Genomic DNA, 23,275 nt, shown 5'->3' with positions numbered 1-23,275 from the left:
ATAAGCAAGGCAGTCCCATCTGGTCCCTGGGGCCCAAGGACCATCAGGCCGGCTAGGACCATGGTCTGACCCCAACCTGGCCTCCCTGCAGCCTGGAACCCAAGATGCCAAGAATGCGGGGGAGGTTTGGGCTTGAGATCTCAGAGGCTGCAGCCAGGGGCTATTATCAGGTCCACCCAGAAGCTCCTTCCATGCTCCTGGGTCCAGAGTGCACTTTGGTTCTAAGTCTCAAAAGGAAAAAAAAACAAAAAACAAAAAACCATTTGAGTCTGTGCACAGGCTGCAGAGGCCATGGGGGCACCTCTGGGGTCTTTGTCATGCACTTCCTTCCCCTTCCTCCCTTTGACACATGTCTCTAAGAGGAAGCAGGGTCTGAATAGGGCCAGAGGACAGCTTGGGGCCTTTCTCTGTGAGCAACTAGGGAAGGGTGGTCAGTCGTGATTGCAGGGAAGGTAGTCTGCACAGAGGAAGAGGGAGGCCATGTGAGACCAATAAACATCTTCTTTACAGGCACAGGATCAGAGACATGGGCAAGGGACACGGGCCCAGGTGCAGGCCTGCTCTGTGCTTCCCCTGCTCCCCGACACTGGCTGGACCTCAAGCAGTAGAATGGGGCCTCTGGTCAGCCTCCACTGCCAGCTATGGAGGTCCCAGACCTGTCAGCTTGTCGCCCATGTGCAGTGACAGCAGAGCCCCCCCAACCTCCCCGGCTTTGCAGCACCCCCACCATTCCATGTGGTCAATGAGAGCAGGGCTCAAGCTTGGCCTAAGACCAGGCCTCCAAAAGGGGTGCCTGGCATCTCCAGGGGAACAACTGGGGCTGGGCTCACCAAGCAGCCTTACCTGTGTCCAGGGCCTGTGGTCCCCCCAGAAGAGGGGGCCTTGGGGTGGGTGGCCGGCGATATACCACATGCACACGGCCCTGCTCAGCCTCCTTGGCCGCCAGCCCCTTCTCCAGGGGCTCAATGAAGAACTCCTCCTCCTCCATACGGATCAGGCCAGCCTGCAAGGCAAAAACGAAATGGTTCAAATTCCCAGAGCACAGCAGACCAAGGATGGGCAGCAGCAAGGAGGGTCCCAGGGGACCTCCCACCAGACGGACAGGACCAGAAGGATCTTTCCCAGCATCCCTGTTAGGCAGGCTTGAACTGGGCCATCGAGGGCACAGACAGGGGATCGCAGAGGTCCCTTCTGCAGAGCTCTTCTAGTCTCTGAGCCCTGGATGGTGGTAAGCCCCATCAGGGAAGAAGCTCTACCTGAGCCATTCCCAACCCCACCCCCCAGAAGCCCAAAATCCAAGACAAAGGCCCAAGCTGCCAACTGGGGACTGAATTTGCCATAGACATGTTCAGGTTGACCCACACAGTATTTTCAAAGTCCTAAACCCAACACTCAAAATTATGACATTTCATGTTTCAAAACTGGAATTCCAGTTTCCCTTGCAAAATACAGGCTGACTGGGATGCCTGGGTGGCTCAGATGGTTAAGCATCTGCCTTTGGTCCAGGTCATGATCCCAGGGTCCTGGGATCGAGCCCTGCGTTGGGCTCCTTGCTCAGCCAGGAGCCTGTTTCTTCCTCTGCCTGTTGCTCCTGCTGCTTGTACTCTCTCTCTGACAAATAAAATCTTAAAAAAGAAAAAAAAAACATTTAAACAGCAATTAAAAATAACTACATAGAGGTCACAAAACATTAAAAAACAAAAAACACAGGCTAACCATAGTGTATGCTGCTGAGCAGTGGATGCCCCGGATGGAGCATGCATCCCTGCAGCTGACAAGAGTCCCTGTGCCCCCAGCATCTATCCCTTCCTCCACATTGGGCACCAGACTCTACAGCTGACCTGCTGCCTCCCCAAGACAGGCTGTAGCCTTTCCCTGCTGGACAGCCCTCACTGGACCCCTGTCCCCGTTGGCTGTTCTATATGTACTCTGGCCGCCAAGACCCTCAGTCTGCCACTGCTCTCCCAGCCTCTGGCTCACACAACTTACCCCCATGGTTGGGACAGTCCCATCCTGCCAATACAGCCCTCACAGCTGGCCCTCCTCACCTTGGCCATCTGCTAAACTCCCATTCTCTCTTCAACACCTGGCTCAGATCCCCCCAACTGCCACTGCCCCCAATCACAGGTGCACAGCCTTACCCTCCCTTGGCCCACCAGTCATCACTGTCCTGTCTAGCTCCCATAATTTTGATTTTCCATCTATTATCCATAAACTAATGGTCTCACATTGGGGGCCACCACTATGTCGACCTACAGGTGTATTTCCTTGGGATCATACATTTAGGACCTACTCGGGTTTTGGGGGGATTTTTTACCCATTTTATTGGGATATGATTGACATGTAACAAGATGTGTATAGTTAATGTATACAACTTGATGAGTCTGGGAATGAGCACACACTCATGAAACCACCACCACCGTCAAGGGCATAAACATATCCACCTCTCAAAGTATCCTCTTACCCCCTTTACCACCATATTCTTCCTGGTCAGGACACTTCATATAATATTGACCTCTCAGAAAATTTTAAGTATGTGATAGAACATTGTTAGCAATAGGCACTGTGCTATATAACAGATTTCCAAAACTTACCTGGTATAACTGAAATTCTGTACCCTTTGACCATTACTTCCCATTCTCCCCTCCCCCCAAACCCTGGCAACCACCATTCTATTCTTCACCTGCTAGGAGTTTGAGTGCTTATTTCAAGATTTATTTAGGGGCGCCTGGGTGGCTCAGTGGGTTGAAGCCTCTGCCTTTGGCATGGGTCGTGATCCCAGGGTCCTGGGATCGGGCCCTGAGTCAGGCTCTCTGCTAGGCAGGGAGCCTACTTCCCCGCTCTCTCGCTGCCTGCCTCTTTGTCTACTTGTGATCTCTGTCTGTCAAATAAATAAATAAAATCTTTAAAAAAAAATATTTTATTTATTTATTTGAGAGAGAGAGAGAGACAGAGAGAATGTGGTGGGGAGAGGGGCAGGAGAGGAAAGAGAGAATCCCAAGCAGACTCCCCACTGAGTGGGGAGGCCTACAAGGGGCACGATCCCACAACAAGGAGATCAAAACCTGAGCTGAAATCAAGAGTCAAAGGCTTAACCAACTGAGCCACCCAGGTGCCCTGAGTTTGAGTATTTTTTATTCTAAATTTGTCTTTCTGTGGCTAGCTTCTCTCACTTCATATTACATCCTCCAGTTTCATCCATGTTATTCCAAAGGGCAGGATCTCCTTCTTTATGAAGGTATATACAAAGCACATTTATCAACTTGTCATCTACAGATGGACATTTAGGTTGCTCTCATGCCTACTGTAAATAACGCTGTAATGAGTACAGGAGTGCAGATAGCTTTTCAATATTCTGTTTGCATTTGTTGCAAACAGTTGTTATTTGAGATCTTTCTTTCTTATCATAGGTATTTATCACTATACACTTTCTTCTTAGAACTGCTTCTGCAGTATTATAGAAGTTCTGGTATGCTGTGTTTCCATTTTTGCTTGTTTCAAGATATCTTCTCAATTTCCCTTTTGATTTCTTCTTTGACCCACTGGTTGTTCAAGAATGTGTTGTTTGATTTCCACATATTTATGAATTCTCCAGCTTTCCTCCTGTTGTTGATTTCTAGTTTCATACCACTGTAATCAGAAAAGTTACTCAGTATGATTTCAGTCTTTGGAGAGAGAGCAAAAGAATGAGAGAGTGAAAGCACACACAGAGGGAGGCAGAAGCAGACCCCTTGCTGAGGAGAGAGCCTAATGTGGGACTTGATCCCAGGACTCTGAGATCATGACCTGAGCCAAAGGCAAACGCTTAACTGACTAAGCCATCCAGGTGCCCCTTCACATGTTCTTATGCTACTAATTAGCACACTCTTGTTTCAGCTTGAAGAACTCTCAGCATTTCTTATAAGGTGGGTCTAGTGGGATGAGCTCTCCTCAGCTCTTGTTTGGCTGGTAAAGTATCATGCCTTCATTTCTGAAGGATAACTTTGCAAGATAAAGTATTCTTTGTTGGTAGTTTGTGGTTTGTTTGTTTGTTTGTTTGTTTTTTCTTTCAGCACTCTGAATATATCCTCCCAGTTTCTTCTGGCCAGCAAAATGTTTGCTGAGAAATCCACTGAGAGCTTTATAGGGGCTATCTTGTAGGAGAGAAGGTTTTTCTCTTCCTGCTTTTGAAAATATCTCTTTGTCTTTGATTTTAAACAGTATTATTAGAATGTGTCTTGGAGAAGATATTTTTAGATTGAAATTTCAGGGTGATCTTCATGAACTTAGATGTCCAAATCTCTCCCCAGGTTTAGGAACTTCTCAGCCATTATTTCTTTAAATAAACTCTCTGCCCCTTTCTCCTCTTTTCTCTTTCTGGGACTCCAATAATATGTAGACTGTTTCTCTGAATGGTGTCTCCTAAGCCCCACAGGCTTTCCTCGTTCCTTTTCACTCTCTGGCTCCTCTGACAGGATAATTTAAAATTATCTGCCTTCCAGCTCACTGAATGTCTCTTCTACATGGTCCAGTCTTCTATTGACACTCTACTGAATTCTTCACTTCCATCATTGTATTTTTAAGCTCCAAGTTTCTGTTTGGTTCTTTTTCATGTTTTCTCTTTGTTCAACTTTTCATTTTGTTATTGTATTGTTTTCTTGGCTTTTGTTAAACTGTGCTCTCTTTAAAGCTCTCCAAGCAACTTTGGAACAATTATTTTGAATTATTAGGTAATTCATGTATCCCCATCCCTTTTCAATCAGTTACTGGGAGTCACCATGTTCCTTTGATGGTGTCACATTTTTCTCATTCTTGCAAAGGTTTCTGTTGACTTTCAGACTTTGTGAACTGACTTCAGGAAGGAAAGACCTTCCCCTGCAGGTGGGAGCATGCTGGGACCTCAGATCTAGTGGGCAAAAGCAGGGCATCAACAGCAGGAGGTGTGTGGTGGCTCTGAGTTGAGGGAGAGGCAGGGTGGGTAGGGAGGACACGATGTCCCCTTGGTTTAGGCTGCTAGGATCCACAACATCGACAACCGCATGGTCTTTGGTGAGCATTGCAGGGGTCTGCAATGGCTACAGGCACTCCTGGTGTGGCACCTCTGAGGTCCAGTGGCTAGGGACCAGGGAAGGCAGTGGTGGTGGCCAGAGTTGGTGGTATGCACACACTCAGATGTGGGGACCAGCTGCAGGTGTCTGTGTAGTGGTGAGGTCTGGTTGCAAATACACATGTGACAAGCACCAGGAGTAGCAGCAAGAACCAGAGACAACTACAGTCACACCAGCAGTTACCAATGACCTGGCTGTCCATGTGCATTCCCATGGCTGCAGGGTCTTACCATGGGTCCACAAATGGCAGTGGAGGTTGACACCACGTGTCAGGTCAGTGGAATGCCTGTGCACAGCTGGAGGGGCTAGCCCTGTCTTTACCTAGCCATGGGGGGTCAGCCATAGGGTCTAGGCTGGTGTTTTGCACTCATGCAACCACAGAGACCCGGGAAGGCTACTGATGCAGATATCATGTTCAAGGGGATGGGAGGAGGGAGCCAGAGGGATTCAAGCAGCTAATTTCCATGAACATGAAAGCCTGTGGGGTGAAAACTCAGCAGGAAAATCTGCAGGGGGTCGCAGCAGCTGTGTTGGCCATCGGTTTTCTCTGTAGCAAAAGCTGGTGGTGTCCCTTGCGCAGCAGACAACTGGGAACCATGGACACCTCTCATGCTGGTAACCCCTGCCCTTCTTGTTCCTAGCTGTCTTTATACATCTCAGCTTCACTGGTTTCTGGATGGGGTGACATGGTTTCTAGTCCTTTGTTTATCACCCAGTCAGAAGCTGAGGAAGCTGCTTGCTCACCCCACTCTCTCTTTCCTGGTATGGGAAACTCTTCTGTGCTGTGGAGTTCCCTCTTGGCACTGAGCAGTGCTGGCCTGGGGGACAAGATGACGTAAACAACATGAAGCCGCCTTCCTTCTCGTCTTGCACTGTTTTTCTCAGGGTTTTTGTTCTACTGTGTTGCTGAAATTTCTTAAGTGGACTCCAGGGCTCTCCCAGAGATGTTGTTTGTGGACAGCTGCCTAATTATTCATCTTTGTTGGGGGATGGAGCCTGAGTCCCCTCCTCTGCCAACTTGGTGACCTCACGCAGAGCTTTTTAAAAGCTTAAATTAGTTGCTCCAACTTAAGAATCAGAGGATTTCACATAAATGACCAGATTTTCAAATTCTCTCAAAACACTGGAAAATCCAGCAGTTCCTGCTGCCCATCTGACACACTAGCTGAGCTGGTACTGGCCAGGAGTTCCCTCAGGTTCTCTCTTGAGCCTCCAGAGAGAGCACAACCCTGCCAACACCTTGACTTTGGCCTCTAGACCTGTGAGAGAGTTAAGTTTCTCTTGTTTTCAGTAATGTGTTATATCAGCTGCAGGAAACTAATACAGAGTCCCAGTGGGCAGTGGGAGGAAGGAGGTAGCCATTATCTAAGGGGCACAAGATGAGAGAAGCAGGAGAGGTAGCCCCGCTGAAGACATGGGTTTTCAGCATCTTGGGCTTCCAGGGAAGGGGTCCAAGATGCAGAGGAAGTGTAGGAGCCAGAGCTATGGGGGCCAAGACTGGGGTGCCAAGGTCACCAGTCTGTGGGAGGAGAGAGAGGAGGTCAGGCCCAAGGGAACTCTGCAGGCCCCCACACTCTGATTCATGCCTAGATCACAGGGTCCTGCCAGGCCACGCAGGGAGTGAGCAAGTGCTTGCAGATGAGTGAATAAAGAACCCCAAAACAATGGGACATGTCCTCTGAGACACAGACAGGAAGGGCTGGGACACCATGGGCCATCCCCTTCCACCGCCATGTGGGTGAGGTGGACAAGAGCATCAGTTACTTCCTCTCTAGTGCCACTGACATCTCCTGTGTTTGTGGTTTGGGGGCAGATTAGTGTCTCAAACCATCTTATTAACAGAACCCATTCAAGTACAAGTGGGAATGGACCACAGAGTTCCGGGATCCCAGCACCATTGCTCTCTGGCCAGGTGACCTCAGCCAAGACCCAAAGGCCTCCTGGGCCTATAAACAGAGTTGGCCACCCTTCCCCCTCACATGGCTGCTGCAGGATCACATGCAGCCTGGGCCGCAGAACAAGGGCCTAGGTGCTCTGCAACCCACGTGATGACATCTATCTGCTTGCTCTCCAAATGAGAGAACTGAGACCGAGGGGTGCTGGGGACATACAGGGTCTAGGAATCAGACCCCAGCCCCAGGTGGAAGGAGCATCTCCTGGGTGGGCTCCTGGGCCAGACCAGGCCTACAATGGCAATTAGGGCAGGACAACAGGACATCAGCAAACAGCAAGGCAGTTCCCTCAGTTCCCCCCTCATCTGGAGGGACCCTTGCATCCCAGGCTGGGGGCCATCTATGCCACAGGCCTACAGTGCTGGGGTTTATTCTGGAGGGACCCAATGTGGCAATAACACAGAATTCAATCTGGTGAGGAGCAGCCCTCTCTGGCCTTGGAGATCCCAGGACAGCTAGAGATCTCCCTCCATGCCAGGGCTCAGGCTCTCCTCCCTAGCTGGCCTCCAGGCAGACTGACCCAAGGACACTGAATCTATTGGATGCTGTCTTGGGCCTTGCCAGCGTCAGGAAACCAGGGCCCTAACTGGCCCAGCTGCCCGGCAGGGACCCTCCCAAATGCCCATCTGAAGGGCACTAAAGCTCACTGAGATCAATTTGAAGTATGATGCCAGGTTACTCAGTTTTCCTCACGAAACCAGAGACCTCTAACTGACAGGACTCACAAACAGACAAGTCAGACATTCCTCACTGGCATCAACCCATCCCTTTCAGGTATGGTGGGATGCAAACACGGATGTCAGAGTGATGAGCATGGGTGGCCCCTGCCCCAAGACCAGTGGCTGACTGTGCTGAGTCCAGAGGCTGACCATCTGAGACTGCACAGCCCTCCCACCTCGAAACCAGCACTGCTGGCCCAGGACCAGTGCATGACTACCTAAGACCAGCACTGGGTTACCAATCCAGACCAGTGGCCAGAATAAGCCCGGTGAACGGCTCTTCAGAAAGCAAGTGGGGTTGATTTCCTTGCCTGATCTTCAAGAATCTTAATTATGCATCTGTCTCAAAATCTGCAAAAGACAACTGACAAGAGAGCAAGGTATGGAACGTGGGCTCTGTTTTACAGAGTTTTTTTCCAGGACTCTGATTTCCCTGCTGCCAGTAGCAAGTGTCTCTGTTTCTACATGAAATTTTTATTAATAAGAATCCGTTTCTTCTCCCCTTTTAATAAATATGAAAGAAGTCCCTGAAGCACACTGGTCTGAAGGGCACTTAGTCAGGAGCCCACATGTGTCTGTCCAGCCTGGTGTCCCCTGGCAGTGCTGACACCCCGATGTTGGCACTTACCCCAAATCCACTCTGCTCTTAATTTCTGTGACTGTCTACCCACCCCAGCCAGGAGGGAGGCTCACAGGGAGGACTCAGGTGCTACTGCAGGAGCCTGGAACCTGGCTCTTTAGTCATCAGATCAACTCACTAGTTCTCTGAACCAGGTGGATTATCAAATGGCTGCCTTATTCCTTCCTTCTAGGCCCTACGCTCTGTTCCTTTGCTGTTTGGTTTATGACAAAATAGTCACTAGGAAGGAAAATGAAGAGTTAAAAAAAATTTATAAGAATCTAGAGGCTTAACAGATTTCCTGTTACTTTGAATTTTAAAGTGTTCACAACACTGACATTCTGAGAGCCAGGATCTCACTGGGAAGCAAGCGTGCTTCCTGCTCCCCTCCGCAGGGCAGCCAGGTCACTGTCCTCACTGGCTCCTTCAGTGGGAGCCACAGGCTGGGGCATGCAGCAGGATCCCACGTGAGTGTGACGGGGACCAAGGCTGTCGCTCAGTCTTGTCATTCTTGTAACCTCCCATACCAAGACTGTCGGGTGCCTGTCAAGGTTGCAGCAGTGACAATTGAGAATAGAAAAAAAAAAAAGAAAGAAGCTGATCCAAACACAGAAGTATCCAGACTCTGACAGAGAACGAGGCAGCACATGTCTGCATCAACTTGCTTTCACCCAAAGCTTGACTTTGGGTGCACACACACACGCACACACACACATGTGTACTTGCCACAGGAATCCCCCCAAATGCTGGCATGTGGTAAGGTTTCCATTCCTGGAGCTATTTTAGCTCTGACACAACCAAACCCCTTCCTCTCTCCTCCCTTTTTATAATGATGGTCTAGTGGGTGAACTGCCAAAATGGGATCCATCTTCTCTGGGGCATCCTTCCCCTCCCAGCCACCCAGGGAAGACGAGGGTGGTCCTGAAGCTTTATGGGGGTAGGGGCACTAGACCCCAACCACCACACACAAGCATCAGAACTAAAGCCCCATCGGGTTCGAGCCACTCTGTCCCAACCAGCCGGGGCTCCTTCACAGTTCAGCCCCACAGAGGATGTTCTACACACTCATTTTTCTACTTTTCCAAAAGGAGCACCAGCCATCTGTGGGGGGCACTGGCCACCAGCAAGCAAGAGCAAGCCCACAGAAACATTTGTCTTCTCCCCTGCACCTCCATCCACTATGGCTCTGCACCTTCCAGAACAACCTCTTCTGGAAGACTCTGTCTGTGGATGCCCTTAGAGCAGAGTCCCTGCCTCCCCTGCTCTCTGCCTCATTTGGCCGCCCCCTGTCAGGCCCTTGCCATATGCTATCCAACCCTCCTTCCTCGTGGGGAACCCTCCCTACCATAGTGTGCAGGCTAGAGTTTGTCCCCCCGTCACCCCTCACCAAGTTGGAGGGGAGGCTGTCGCCAGAGCCAGGCCTTGTAGTGTTTTCCCTAGTCAAGTGACTGCAGACAGGTCACTGAGTACCCCAGTCCTGAGCCTGTGTACCCTAGAGCCTTGATAACTTCACCCAGCAGGCCCTGCCCTTCCTTGGGCCTGGTTCAGGCTCCTCAAGATAACTTTGCTCCAGGAAAATCCCTTTGTCCAAAACTCCTCAAGTTCGGTTTCCGACGCTCAAAATCATGAAGTCCCAACAGACATGTGCCCCCGGTGCCAATCTCCATACCCAGCTGGGTGCTAAGGAAAGCTGAACCCCACTTTGAAGGACAGGAAGGAGGGAGAGACCAGCCCTCTCTTTGGGAGCAAAAACCAGCTCAGTCTTTGCTGGAGCAAACACCAGATACACAGCCAGAAGAGCTAGCTTCAAATCCTGGTCTGAGGCCAGTCCTGTGCCCTCTGCAACCTAGTTCCCTCATCAGCAAAGTGAGGAGCTGGGCCAGGTGACTTATGAATTAGGCACTGGTCATCTTTCCATAATTCCAACAGGACCTACGAGAGCTCCAGTACAAAGATGCCAAACAAACAGCTAGGAGCAGAAAACCCTCTCCTCCTCTGGACCACTACCTCTGCCTACAAAAGAAAGGCCATGGCCTCCCTGGGGGACACAGCAGCTCACTATCCATCCTTGAGCAGACCTCCACATGCCCCACTCCTTGCCTGGGATCCCCACTCTGTGCCTCAATGTGGCAAGCCTTGGCCCTTCATTCCTAAGGGTGTGCTGGTATCTGAGTGACGCCTGGGCTTGAGTCCCCACTGTACACCAGGTGTTCTACAGAGGTCAAATATGATGCCATTTCAAACCTCCCTAAAATACTATAAGGTGGATCATTCCATTTCTAAGAGACTCTAAGGCCTAAGTCTCAAGGAAGTTAAACTACTAGATCAGATCTCCCAGTGGGGCAGAAGTAGGCTTGGGAACACAGACCTGCCCCCAAACACTGGCCCACAGGAGATCCAGTGGTCGGAGGGGACACCAAGCTCCCACATTTTCTTCATCACCATCACAACTCTCACCTTAACCAGTTTTGTGAAATACTAGCTGTAGGCTAAGACTCTGAGCCTGAATCCTGATCTCTCTCTGTTCCAGAAGAATTAAAGATGTATTAAAGACCTGTTAGCATCAAACTGAGCCTCTCTTTGACTCAATCTGAAAGTTTAAAATAGAATTGAGAGAGGAATAACTTTCTCACTGTGAGACTTGTGCTTTTTTAATACATAACAGCTTTACTGAGCTATAATTCACATATCATACAATTCACCCACTTACACAGCATATAATTCAACCATCACCACAATCAATTTTAGAACATTTTTATCACCCCCCCCCAAAAAAAACCCCATATACATTAGCATTCACTCCCATAATCCCCTAATGTCTCCCCCCACACATGCACAAGTGTGTGGAAACCACTGATCTATTTTCTGTCTCTACAGATTTGCTTATTCTGGACATGTCCTATAAACAGAATCATATAGTATGTGATCTTTTATGGCTAGCTTCATTCACCTAACATCATGTTTTCAAGATTCCCATGATGTAAAATATGTCAAGACTTAAATTCCTGTCTTATTATCAACTAATATTCTGTTGTACAGATATGCCACATTTTATTTATCCATTTGCTGGTTGATAGACCTTTGTGTTGTTTCAACTCTTTGGCTCCTGTGAATCACGCTCCTTTGAACATTCATGCATAAGTTTTGTGTGTTGACAGAGGTTTTCATTTCTCATGGGGTTATACCTAGAAGTGGAATTGCTAGGTCACAGGGTAACCCTATGCCACACTGTTTCCTGAAAGCAGCCACACCATTTTACGTTCCCATGGGCAGGGAGTGAGGAAGCAGCACTTCTGATTTCTCCAAAGCCAACACTTGTTCTCACTTATCTTGTTTCTTCTAGCCAACCTCGTGTGGAGTGGCATCCCACTGGGGTTCTGATGCGACTTTCCCTGTTGACGGAAGATGTGATGAATCTGCTTATTGGCCATGTTTCTTTTCTCTGGAAAAAATGACTACTCAGACCCACTGCTCATTTTGCAATCGGATTATTTTCATCTTTTCATTGACTAGTAAAAGTTTTTCACATATGCTAGATACAAGTCCCTACTGGATTTGCAAACATTTCCTCTCATTTTGTAAGTTGTCTTTTCATCTTCTTGATGGTACTCTTTGAAGTTATAAAGGGTGTTTCTTACATCCAAGTTATTTATTTTTCTTTTGTTGTTTGTGATTTGGTGTCCTATCTAAGGTTTTGCCTAATCTAAAACAATGAAGACCTACCCCTCTATTCGTTAAGAGGTTTAGCTCTTACCTTTAGATATATAATCCATTTTGAGTTAATTTGTTATAGGGTATGAGGCAGGAGTCCAGATTCATTCTTTTGCATGTGGATGTCCAATAGTCTCAGCACCATTTGTTGATGAGAATATTTTGTCCTCCATTGAATTATCTTGGCATCCTTGTCAAAAACCAATGTGAGGATTTATTTCTGGATCCTCAGTTCTGCTTCGTTGATCTGTACATCTATCCCTCTGCCAATACCACACAGTCTTGATTACCGTAGTTTTGTAGTAAGTATGAAAATTAGAAAGGGTTGAGTCCTCTCTATTCTTTTTCAATGTTGTTTTGACTATTCTGGTCTCTTACATTTCCATATAAATTTCAGGGAGCACCTTGTCAGTTTCTGCCAAGAAGCCAGCTGGGATTTTGATAGGATCCAGCGGGTTTTTTTTTAATGTCTTGTTTTGGGCCACATTAATCCATCTCACCTAATGCTTAGGGAACAATGGTCTTGAGAGAACACTGCCTTAAACAGCAAGAGATTGGGATGGGAACCAGAAGTCTGCAAACTAACTAGGTACATGACCTTGAGCAAGTCCAGAGACTCTAGGAACAGGGGACAGGAGGCACTCTGCCCCACTTCTGCTGATGGACAGAGTCCTCTCCATGGCATCTGTCTCAGCTATGCTTTATACCCCTCCCCCATTATTCCTCTCTTGCTACTTTATGCAACCCAGGCTTGATTTCAAAATCAAGTTTCCACAAATAGGGAAATCACAGATTGAAAGTATCAGAACTGGCCTCTGCATCCATTCCACTGTGATAATTATGATTACAAACCAGATGTTTTACCATACATTCTGGAAAGGAAAGCTATACAACATCAAAAATAATTCCTAATTTGACTTAAATAGGTTGGGGCAAAAACTGTCAAAACAAGTCAATAAAAATGAAAGAGAGGGCCCAGGAGGGATAAAAGAAGTAGCTTAATTGCAATAAATTTCTTAATCTTCCATAGAAAGATCAACAGTTACTGATAAGCTGCTATAGTTGATCATTACTAGTTTAAGAATCTTATTTGAAATTACAAAAGCCACAACCTATAAAATTAATATATACCCTTCCAAATTCCTGGAAATGAAGGAGATTTGATTATATAGTAAATGCATAAGACTAGAAAAACAACATAAGAACAAAAACAAAAAAAGTAAACAAGATGATCGAAGTAACAACAAACACATTTGTTTTAACAATAAACGTAAATGGTCAGATTGCTTTCAAAAATCTCTTTGACTCGCAAAAGAGTTACAGATTTTACAAATTTATGCTAGGTCTGAAGAGTTTTGCAGATAAGACTTTCTACCACTTAAGAAACAAATACATCCATGATGTACTGTTGACTAACAAAGGCCGGCCCAGTGCCAGTATGATGCTCTTCAGTAAAATCACATATATCTGCTTCCTCCTCTCTCTCTCTGCCTGCCTCTCTGCCTACTTGTGATCTCTCTCTGTCAAATAAATAAATAAAATCTTTAAAAAAAAATCACATATATCTCTGTGCCAAATGTTAGCTGAGCCTAACAAATAAAGGCATGACCACCAAGTCACTCTCCTTCAGTTCCGATGCTGACCTTGGCGCTGGCTGTGTGGACTTTCAGCCTCAGTGCTGCAAAATGAGGGTAATGGTATTTGCACAACTGATGTGAGGGTTAAATGAGATATAACCCTCAGCACAGTGCCTAGCACACTAGCTGGTTATTATCATTATCATTAACATGAAATGAAAAGGGCCTGGAAATGTGTGACAGAATTAACAGTGTTAAGGTTTGTGGTGGGTTCTGCTTTTTTATTGGTTTTTTTTTTTTTTTGAGATGTTTACAAAGGACTTGTATCAACGGGTTCAAAGAAAGGAGGAGGGGGCAGGAAGAGAAAGCTAAGGAAGTAAAATAGGATAGACAAGATGCTGGCAAAAGTGCCTCCCAGAACTGGTGCAGGGGCTGGCCTGACAGTCTTCCCACTAAACGAGGCAGCACCAGGATGGCTCCCATGGGAGCTGGCCTGTCCAGCCTGTGAGAGTCCAGACTGTCCCATACTTAGCCTCTGAGCACATCAGCACCACAGACGGCCTCCAGGAAATGGAACTGGCTTCCCGGCCTGGCGAAGGCAGAAAGGTCAGTGGGTCAGGCTCAAACCCTGGGACCACGACAGGCCTGCCCATTTATCACAAGAACTGACACCCATCCCTGACAGATGCTCCAGCTGACATTTCCCAGGTCTCGCTCAGCACGAAGACCACATCAGGGAATGTCCCCAGTCACAAATTAACATTCACATAAATAACAAGGCGCGCTCCACTAAAAAAGAAAAATGACTCTTGCTGCAGGAACATTTGCCAAAATATCAAAAAGTGGAATTTTTCTTTCTGAGTTCCCATATCTCACCAGCTGGGCCCCAGCAGACTGTGGCCTTGAAACATGAAGTGGAGGAGAGCTCACAAAATAAGATCCCAGCTCCCTGTTCAAGGTCCTGCTTCCTTTGGCTGGTATCTTCCCTGGGACAGCCCAGTCCCCACAACACACATACCAGCTGGAATCCAACATCCTTTCCCATCAGGCCTTCCTACCTCCTTGAAGGCTGTGCATACCCACCCTTCCACCAGTCCTGACTTGGCTGGGAGCCAGCACTTCTGAGCTCCTCCACTCCAGCTTGGTCCCGACAGAACATGCAGGGGTGGGTCAAGGGGCTAGGGTGGGCAGGGGCACTGGTCTAGGAGCACCAATGTAAGCTTTCTTTCTAAATATGTGTTATTTGTGGTACTAAGGATCATTCTGAGGGGGCTAACACCCCCATAAATGATGTTAACTGGTGACAGGGACCTTGGGCCAAGGTGTCACCAGCCATGTGCACCCAGAGATGGCCACCCAGCCATCCCAGACCCCCAGAAGACTCACCCTGGTAAGCAAAACCCACAAAATCCTACTGCAGGGCCCACAGGCCTGAGGACCCCAGGATCATTCCTCAGAACTCACCTAGGCTTGCTCTGCACCTGCCAACTACACTACTCTGAGAAAACTGCCAACATATCTTCCTTCAAGACAGCAGGGCCAATGCCACCTCCAGCACCCTTAGTCTGCTCAGGCTGCCACAACTAAGTACCACAGTCTGGGCCACTTCAGCAACAGAAATGTCCTTCTCACCATCCTGGAGGCTAGAAGCCCAAGATCAAGGTGTTTCTTCTGAGGCCTCCTCTCCTTGGCCACCTTTTCCTTGTGTCCTCACATGGTCACTACTTTGTGCCTGTCTGTGCCCAAACTTCCTCTTCTTATAAGGATACCAGTCATATTGAGCCCAGTGTGACCTCATTTTAACTAAATTAATCTCTGGGAAAACCCTATCTCCAAATAAAGTCTCATTCTGAGGTGTCCAGGGCTAGGACTTTGATAAAGGAATAGGGGGTGGGGACACAATTCAGCCTGAAACAGCCTCTGTGCTCCAGTGTCACCTGAATGCAGTGCTGGCTGCTGGCAGGGGTGTTGGATGGCCCCTGGGTCCTAAAATGACAGAGCTGAGCAGGGCTGCTGTTCAAGGAGCACTCCAGACAGCAGGAAGGAGGGGACCACCTGGGCAGGTCACCCCCTGAATCAGGTAAGGAGAAAGATTTGACTCCAGTGAAGTCAGAGCATGCCCAAGGCTGGCCATGTGTGGCTCCCAACATTCCCCCTCCTGGAGCGGACATTCCAGCCCCTGTGACACAAAGCAGAGGGTGCAAGCCCAGGGGCATGGGAATATGGCACAGCCAATGCAAGAGGAGCAGGCGGGAAGACCCCACCTTCCAAGCCCCCTCTCTAGGGACCAGCAGGAGCCCCACTCCAGAGCCCCACTGAGGACACTCCAGGAAGGCATCTCTCCTCCATTCCTGAGGAGATGCTGGTTTTACCCCCAGAGGTTAGCTAGGGCTACTACCACGGGCTCTTCACATGCCCCCCACACCCCAGAGTCTCCTGGGAATCCCAAGGCTGAGCCTACACAGCTGCTGGAAGGGAATGCAATTCTCGATGCGCAGCATTATACAAGAGGAAGCCCCAAGTCTCAGGGGTCCAGGAGGCCATGTCCTGCTCCTCCAGGAGGGTCCACCTGACCAGAGGGAAGACATGGGCTCACCAAGGGTCCAGTGGTGTGGGTGGTGACCAAAGACTCATTTGGTGGGCAGGGCTTCTCCACAGGGATCTATGGGGCATCTGGCCCCCACAGGAACCGGGCGGCCCTTCACACAGGTGGTCGGGGGTGGACAGGGGAACTCAGTTAAGGCCACAGCAGGAAGCAGGGACCTTAGGCCACACTCAGAATGGTGAGGGAGAGATACACTGCCTGGCGGCTATGCCTCACAGAGGTAGAGCAGACACAGAAGCCCTGATGGGGAAAATGCAGGCCTCGCTGGGCAATGCCTCCTCATTCCTCCTCTCCCTAAGCCTGTTTCTCCCAGAGGTCAAAGGAAGGATTGAGAGGGTAAGACTGGGAATGGAGGGGACCTGACCTCTGTGCCCACATGTGCCGGGTGCCCAGATCTGGAATTTTTTCAGCAAAAGAGCCTGGCTTACGCTTTTCACTACAGACCGCCCCTTCCCTGGGCCTCTGGGCTGCCAGCCCCTTTCTGGACATCTCCTGTCCTCACAGGCACAGAGAGCCTGGCTGGTTTCCTTCAAACCCAGCTTCTGTTCCTGCTCAGATCTCTGGGGCCTGCCACGGTATCCAGGGCAGGCTGACCGCCGACCGTCCTCTGCCCGCCTGCCCAGCTGCCGCTCCTGGGGCCAGCAGCCCTCCCAGGGCCTGAGGCTCTCTGCTGCTCCTTCAAGTCCAGATTTCCCAAAACAAAAATCAGGCCATGCCATCTGACGAGGGATCTTGTCTGGTTTATTTCTGGGAATAGCCAGGGCTATAAGGGCCAGGATCTCTGGGCCGTGGCCAGGATGCTCTGTGGGCCTTCAGACGCTCCCAGTGCTCTGTCCTCACTAGCCGAGTGTTGTCCAGAGTGAAGTGCTGGGCTCCGGCACCAGCAACCTTGGGATGTTCACTAATTCCAAAGCCAGGATGGCCCAGGGCCACTCTGTGGGCTGCAGGAGCCTAGACATGGAGCCAGAGAAGCAAGGCCAGCAATGACCAAAAGCACCACATCCAGGATAAAGGCAGGCTCAGTGGGCCCAACCATCACTGGTCATGGCTCAGGGGAGGAGAACACATAGGATCAGGCACCCTGTGGTATCCTACTCCCCACAGGGAACCAGGCCACCAGGCCTCACACCAGGAGACGAGGGCAGAGTCTCAGGGCTAGAAAGGTGACAGCAGGTAAATGTCCAGTACCCCCCCTCCTCCAAATCCCTGTCCCACAGACACCCCTGGCACTGCCTGGCATCCATGCAGGACAGCAGAGCCCGCCTACCGGCAATGACGCACCTGGGCTCTTGGGGCCTCTGCTGGAGGCTGGGCAGGTAAGCTAGTGTCAGCTCTAGACCCGGGGGCCTCAGACCACATGCACCCCAGGCTGTCCCCTCCTGTCCCCAGGCTGCTGCCCCTCCTCCTCCAGGGCTCCACCTGCAGCGGTGCCCCCTCCTCAGGGCTAGCTTGCCTCACTGGCCCAGGTAAAATGGAACAGCTGCTATGGAACACAGTACGGCAGTCCCTCGAACAGGTAAAAATAAAATTACCATATGGCCCAGCAATTCTGCTTTCAGGTATATGCCCAAAAGAATGGGAAGTGGGGTGTCTGAGGGATATCTGTACACCCATGTTCTCAGCAGCGGTATTCACAATAGCAGAGACGTGAAAGCAACCCAAGTGTCTAACGAATGAAGAAACAAGCAGAATGTAGTATGTACACTCTGCAATGAAATACTATTCACCCTGCAAAATAAAAGAAATTCTACAGTACGCCATGACACAGATGATCCTGGGGCACACTGTGCTAAGGGAAGAAGCCTGTCACAGATGCCGTGTGATTCCACTCATGTGAGGTACTCAGAGTTGTCAAACTTATAGAGACAGAAAGGGACAGGGGTGGTGGTTGCATAACAGTGTGAACATGCTTAACACCATTAAACTGCATGCATAAAAAGGGTTAAGATGGTAAATGTTAAGTGTAATTTATCACAATGAAAAAAAATTTTTTTAATCACACGCAAGTATGGCTAAAGGTCAGAGGATCCAATCTCACTTGCCAAATCTGAGATAATTTGAACAAAACAATAAATAATGATAGGAATGGGTTATAAACCACAGAATAAAATAAATATCCACGAGTCTATACTGGTATAAATAAATAATGGACCAATACATGGAGCAGGAGGAGCAGCTCATCCTCACAGTGGGTTCAGTTAACTGACATAGAAGGAATGATGGAGATACAAGATCACTAAGGTGAACACTGCAGTAAGGATCACCACAGATAAGGACCATGCACGGATGCTAAGAATTAGTGTGAGAAAGTATGCTGATAAACAAACGTTTGCATAATCTCAAAGTATCGTCCCAGTAGATATTTATGAATTAGGAAGGGAAAAACAGCATATTTACAGAGAAGAATCCCTTGCAGTTTGAGGATGACAGCAGGGGTCCTCAAAGAGATGAGGGCCACTTCTGCCAGCAGCAGAACAAGTCCCCATCACATACCCCGACGTGACACGCTGCAGAGCGCACATGCCTTCCGGGATGTTCCTGCCCCAAATGCATAAAGTCAGTCTGACCTGAGGATACACTGGACAAATCCACATGAAGGCCCACTCCACAAAAATAACTGACCCGTTCCCTTCAAAAGTGCCCAACAGAGCAACGATCTCACACTGGAGAACGCGAAGGAGACACAACAATCAAACACCAAATGGAATCCTGCATGGGCTCCTGAGCCAGAAAAAAAACAGGAGTTGGAAGATGGGTAGGAGTCAGATGCAGTCTAGAGTCCCAGTGATGGTAGAACATCATAGCCATGCGAATTGCCTGGTTTCCATCACTGTTCAGTTCGATGGTAATGCTAGGGGAAATGGGGTGAAGGGACTACAGGCAATCTCCATGTTGTCTCTGTGACTTTGCTCTAGGTCTGAAGTTATTTTTATTATTTTTTTTAATTTAGATTCAATTAGCGAGCATATAGTATGTCAATAGTCTCAGATGTAGTGTTCGATAATTTATCAGTCACATGTAATAATACCCAGTGCTCAACACATCACGTGCCCTCCTAATGCCCACCACCCAAACTTTAAAGATGTAAATGTAAGATTGCACCTGAGGCCACTCTCAGCACCCTCAGGCCGATACATTCTTCATCATTCACTGGCTGCCTGTTGGGCACATGCTGGCCACCTCTCCCTGGAACAGACACACCAGGGTTGGCTGCTATATCCCCACGTCCAAGGGTAGGCCCTGCAGAAGCAATGACTTCCAGGGCATGAAGCAGCAAGTGCAATGGCCCTTAGGAGGAAATGAGCCCAGGGCATTCCAGGAATACCAAGAAAAAAAGTGTGACCAAAGCAGTGCCCTTGGGCAGAGGCCCATGCCTGATTCCTACCCACATGTGCCCTGCTACTCCCCTGGGGATACTCTCCAACCCTCCAAATAGTGCATGAGGCCCCCTGGATGCCCCAGGAGCTCCAGGATTCATGCCTGCTAGGTTGTCCCAGGGTCTTAGGTGAACAAGCCATCCCCACTGGCCAAAAGGGTATTTCCTTCATGAACAGGTATGGGACTGAGCCACCAGAGCAGTGCTGACACCGTTGTTTTGGTGACTCTCACTCCCATCAGACAAAGAATGAGTTCTGGGCTCTGGACTCCTGTTATCAGAGTGCAGCCAAAGGACAGCAAGGAGGACGTGACTGGAAGATGTGTGGTCCCTTCAACTGACGCTAGAGATTTCCAAACGGCAAATGGGACATGACCAGAAACAAACACCAGTTCACACTTCCTGCATCCTCTAAACCAGATCTGCACCAGTGGCCATCATCAATAAAACACAGTAACAGCCTTCGACAGAGCCAAAGTCCAGCATTCCCAGGTAGATGGCTGAAGCCCAGTCCGGGGACACACGATCGGCAACACAAACTGAATACACTAACTAAATACTTGGGAGCGCTGGGGTAAAAGAAACACAGTGTCTCTAGACAGGCAGGTTGACTTCATGCTTGGAAGTCATTGTTGTGAGAGCCATGTGTTGTGAATAACAACTGTATTGCTACCCTTTTTGCCTGCTGTGGGAAATCCAAATATGAAATTAGCCAGGAGTGGCATACTTGACAATAAAGAACTCAGAGTGATGGTTTCTGGACCTGACAGAAGAGACAGTGTGTGTGCACTGAGGATTTCTGCAGGTACTGATGAAGACAGGAGACAGAAGGGTTAGCACCCCTTCTCCCCTGCTCCTCTAAACCTGCATCAATATCTCACAATATTCTACCCAGGCTCAAGGAGCTTGTAATACATTTTTAATCATATTGTTATATATAGACAAGAGCCCTGCAAAAAATATTTGCCTGGAACTCCTGAACACCCTAGGGACAGCCATGCCTCTGGAAACAGTCTAGAACTGTTAATAAGGAGTCTGGGTGGGGAGGGGTGAGAATCAGCTCACCCAAGGTGATGCACTCCTTCTGGAATGTACAGGACCACAGTGCAGCCAAACTAAGCCCCCACCTGACCCCAGAACCCTAAACATTTCCTACAAAGCTTCCTAAGGCTCTGGCTAGGGTCCTACAAGGCACCCCATTTCCAAACTCCGTCCCTATCCCCCTATGGCTTTCCTTTAATTCTCTTCTGCTTATGAGAGTTGGGGTCAGTTTCTAAGGGTCAGTTATCAAAAGAGAAGCTGGGTCACCATCAAAGAGAATGCTCAGGATGCTGCCTAACCTCTGTCCCTGTCTTTCTAGAGGTGGTCAGGAGCTTTGTGTGCCAGCACCGTCCACAAGGGCCCTGAACTATCCTTCCCACTGTCCTTGGCACCATGACCCACCTGTGAGGACTCCTGGCTTCTCGCGCACCTGCTCAGAGTGAGTGCTAACCTGCAGTTTCCCTCCTTGTTTACATGGGGGGTAGATGTGGGAAGGCAGCCTGGCCTAGCATCCCTCTGTTCTCCCCAAATCAGGGGCACAACTCTGTGTTGCTTTGTCCTGGCAGACTCGCACTTCCTCAAAAAGTGCTAATCTTCACGAAGGAGGCTGGGGCGCTATGCATTCCTCTAAGTCAGTCAGATTAATTAGCCAGTTCACACATGAGGGGCCTCTTATTTTGCAGGCTTTGTTTACAGGTCAGAAATGAGATCGGCTAGAAGCTCCCTCTGGGATCTGAACACCATCCCAGCAGGACCACGCCTGGGAGAGCCAGACCCAGCTCAGCCCAGGGAAGCCAGGCAGACCCAACGGCTCCGACCGTGGGACCCCGCTCCTGCAGAACTCCAGGCTCTGGGAGGCAGCAGCACTGCCAAGGGCTCCACTATACCCACAAGGTGGCCTCAACACAGAGCTCTTGGCTTCCAAGGAGGGCTTGCTGGCCAAGTGGAGAGGCTTCTAGAGTGGGCAGGAAATGTCAAGATTATCCCCCCAAATCCCTCATTTCCTATAAAGTTGAGGAAAATAGGTTTTGTAGACATCCAATATGAGAACTCTTTCCCACACCAAATGGGCCGAGCAAGTCTAAAGAAGGAAGGAAAGAAAGTTCACGTGCAAACATCGGGCACTGATACCCTTTCTATCGGCCTGTGACTACCACCTCCCAAGGGAATGGTGCAGGGACGAGGCCTAGAGAACTCCTGTTGCAGTCTGTTGGTTTCTGCTCCAAAACCAGGCTTCTACCTCCCTCCTAGAGGTTGCTGGTTTGTTTGTTTGCCGTCCTCATGATGGGATGGCATCCAGTGCAAGACCAGGTACTTACAAGTGTTGAAGAAACAGGTTCTGGACTGGGAAGGAAAGCTGGCTTTGAAAAGACACAAAGGGACACCTGGGTGGCTCAGTTGGTTAAGTGGCTGCCTTCAGCTCAGGTCATGATCCCAGTTTCCTGGGATCGAGTTCTGCATCAGGCTTCTGGCTCAGTGGGGAGCCTATTTCTCTCTGTCCCTCTGCCTGCTTGTGCTCTCTCTCTCTTTCTTTCTGTCAAATAAATAAAATCTTAAAAAAGGAAGAAAGAAAGAAAAGAAAAGAAAAGAAAAGAAAAGAAAAGAAAAGAAAAGAAAAGAAAAGAAAAGAAAAGAAAAGAAAAGAAAGAAAGAAAGGAAGGACACAAAGATGAAATGTGGCCTCCACTCTCTGTCTCTCTCTGGGCCACCCGGACCCCTGCAGCTCTCTCCTGCCCTGTACTGGAATTGACCAGGTGGGCAGACTCCCACTGGCTCTCTCAGCAAGGGAAGATACCAGCAGAAAGTCAGAGGCTGGACAGAGAGGCTTCTCTCTCTCCTTGCTTGACCCTGCAGGTTGGGGCGGCCTCGGCTCACCCTCTTGATGGTCCCTAAATTCCACCCACCCCTGTGAGTTCCATGAGGCATGCCTTCATTCCACTCTCTGCTGGTGGGGGATCTGAGGGGATCCTCTGTGACGCTGACAACTGGGCATTGCACACCGAGCAGCACTCAGTCTCACAGCCCGCCCAAAGTGCTGGCCCCAACTCCCAGGATTGGGATAGGATTTCCACAGCTGGCCCAATTCCTCCCCTGAAGCATACAGGGTTAGCTTGCTCCCTGCAACCATGACACGCAGGCAACCAGAATCCAAGGCTTGCCCAGAACATTCTGAGCGAAGTACGCGAGCCCCTCCCACCAGGAGGATAGTCAGGGTAGGATGGTTAGAAGCTGTGTAAGGAATTTAGGAACAGCCCATCAAGGTCATCCTCTGTACACACACCCTGAATGTCTCTTCCAACTGAAACAACTCAAAGGATCTGTGCTGGGAACGAGGGGGTATGCAGGCCACAGACCTTGGGAGGAGGCTGTCACATGAAAGTGAAAGACCCTCCAACCCTGGGCACCCCATCCCGGGAAGAAACAGCCTTCTAGGTCATGGTCTGGAAGACCATACACACAGCCCACAGGCCTGCCAAGCCCCCTCACGCTGAGAAGGTAGTCTCACCACCACAAAGGCCCCTGTCAGCTGGGGAAGGAACAAGAATACAGAACATGCAGATAGGGGTGCTGGTGGCTGAGCTGGTTCA

The 23,275-nt window shown here is 49.2% G+C and overlaps 1 protein-coding gene across 2 annotated transcripts in view; it reads right to left on the bottom strand.

Annotated features, from left to right (window-relative positions):
• The window catches only part of ADAMTS2 (ADAM metallopeptidase with thrombospondin type 1 motif 2), a 217,824-nt gene that overhangs the window by 146,011 nt on the left and 48,538 nt on the right, over window positions 1–23,275 (bottom strand). For both annotated transcript variants that reach the window (XM_082723550.1, XM_082723551.1), the window contains exon 3: window positions 844–1,003. In XM_082723550.1, coding sequence (XP_082579676.1) covers window positions 844–1,003 — 160 coding nt within the window. The remainder of the gene's footprint in view (window positions 1–843; window positions 1,004–23,275) is intronic.

This window comes from Mustela nivalis (assembly GCF_964662115.1).
Source record: "Mustela nivalis genome assembly, chromosome: 3".
Taxonomy (NCBI): domain Eukaryota; kingdom Metazoa; phylum Chordata; class Mammalia; order Carnivora; family Mustelidae; genus Mustela; species Mustela nivalis.
Note: the sequence above shows the minus strand (reverse complement) of the source record. Positions and strands in the feature narration are given on the sequence as shown.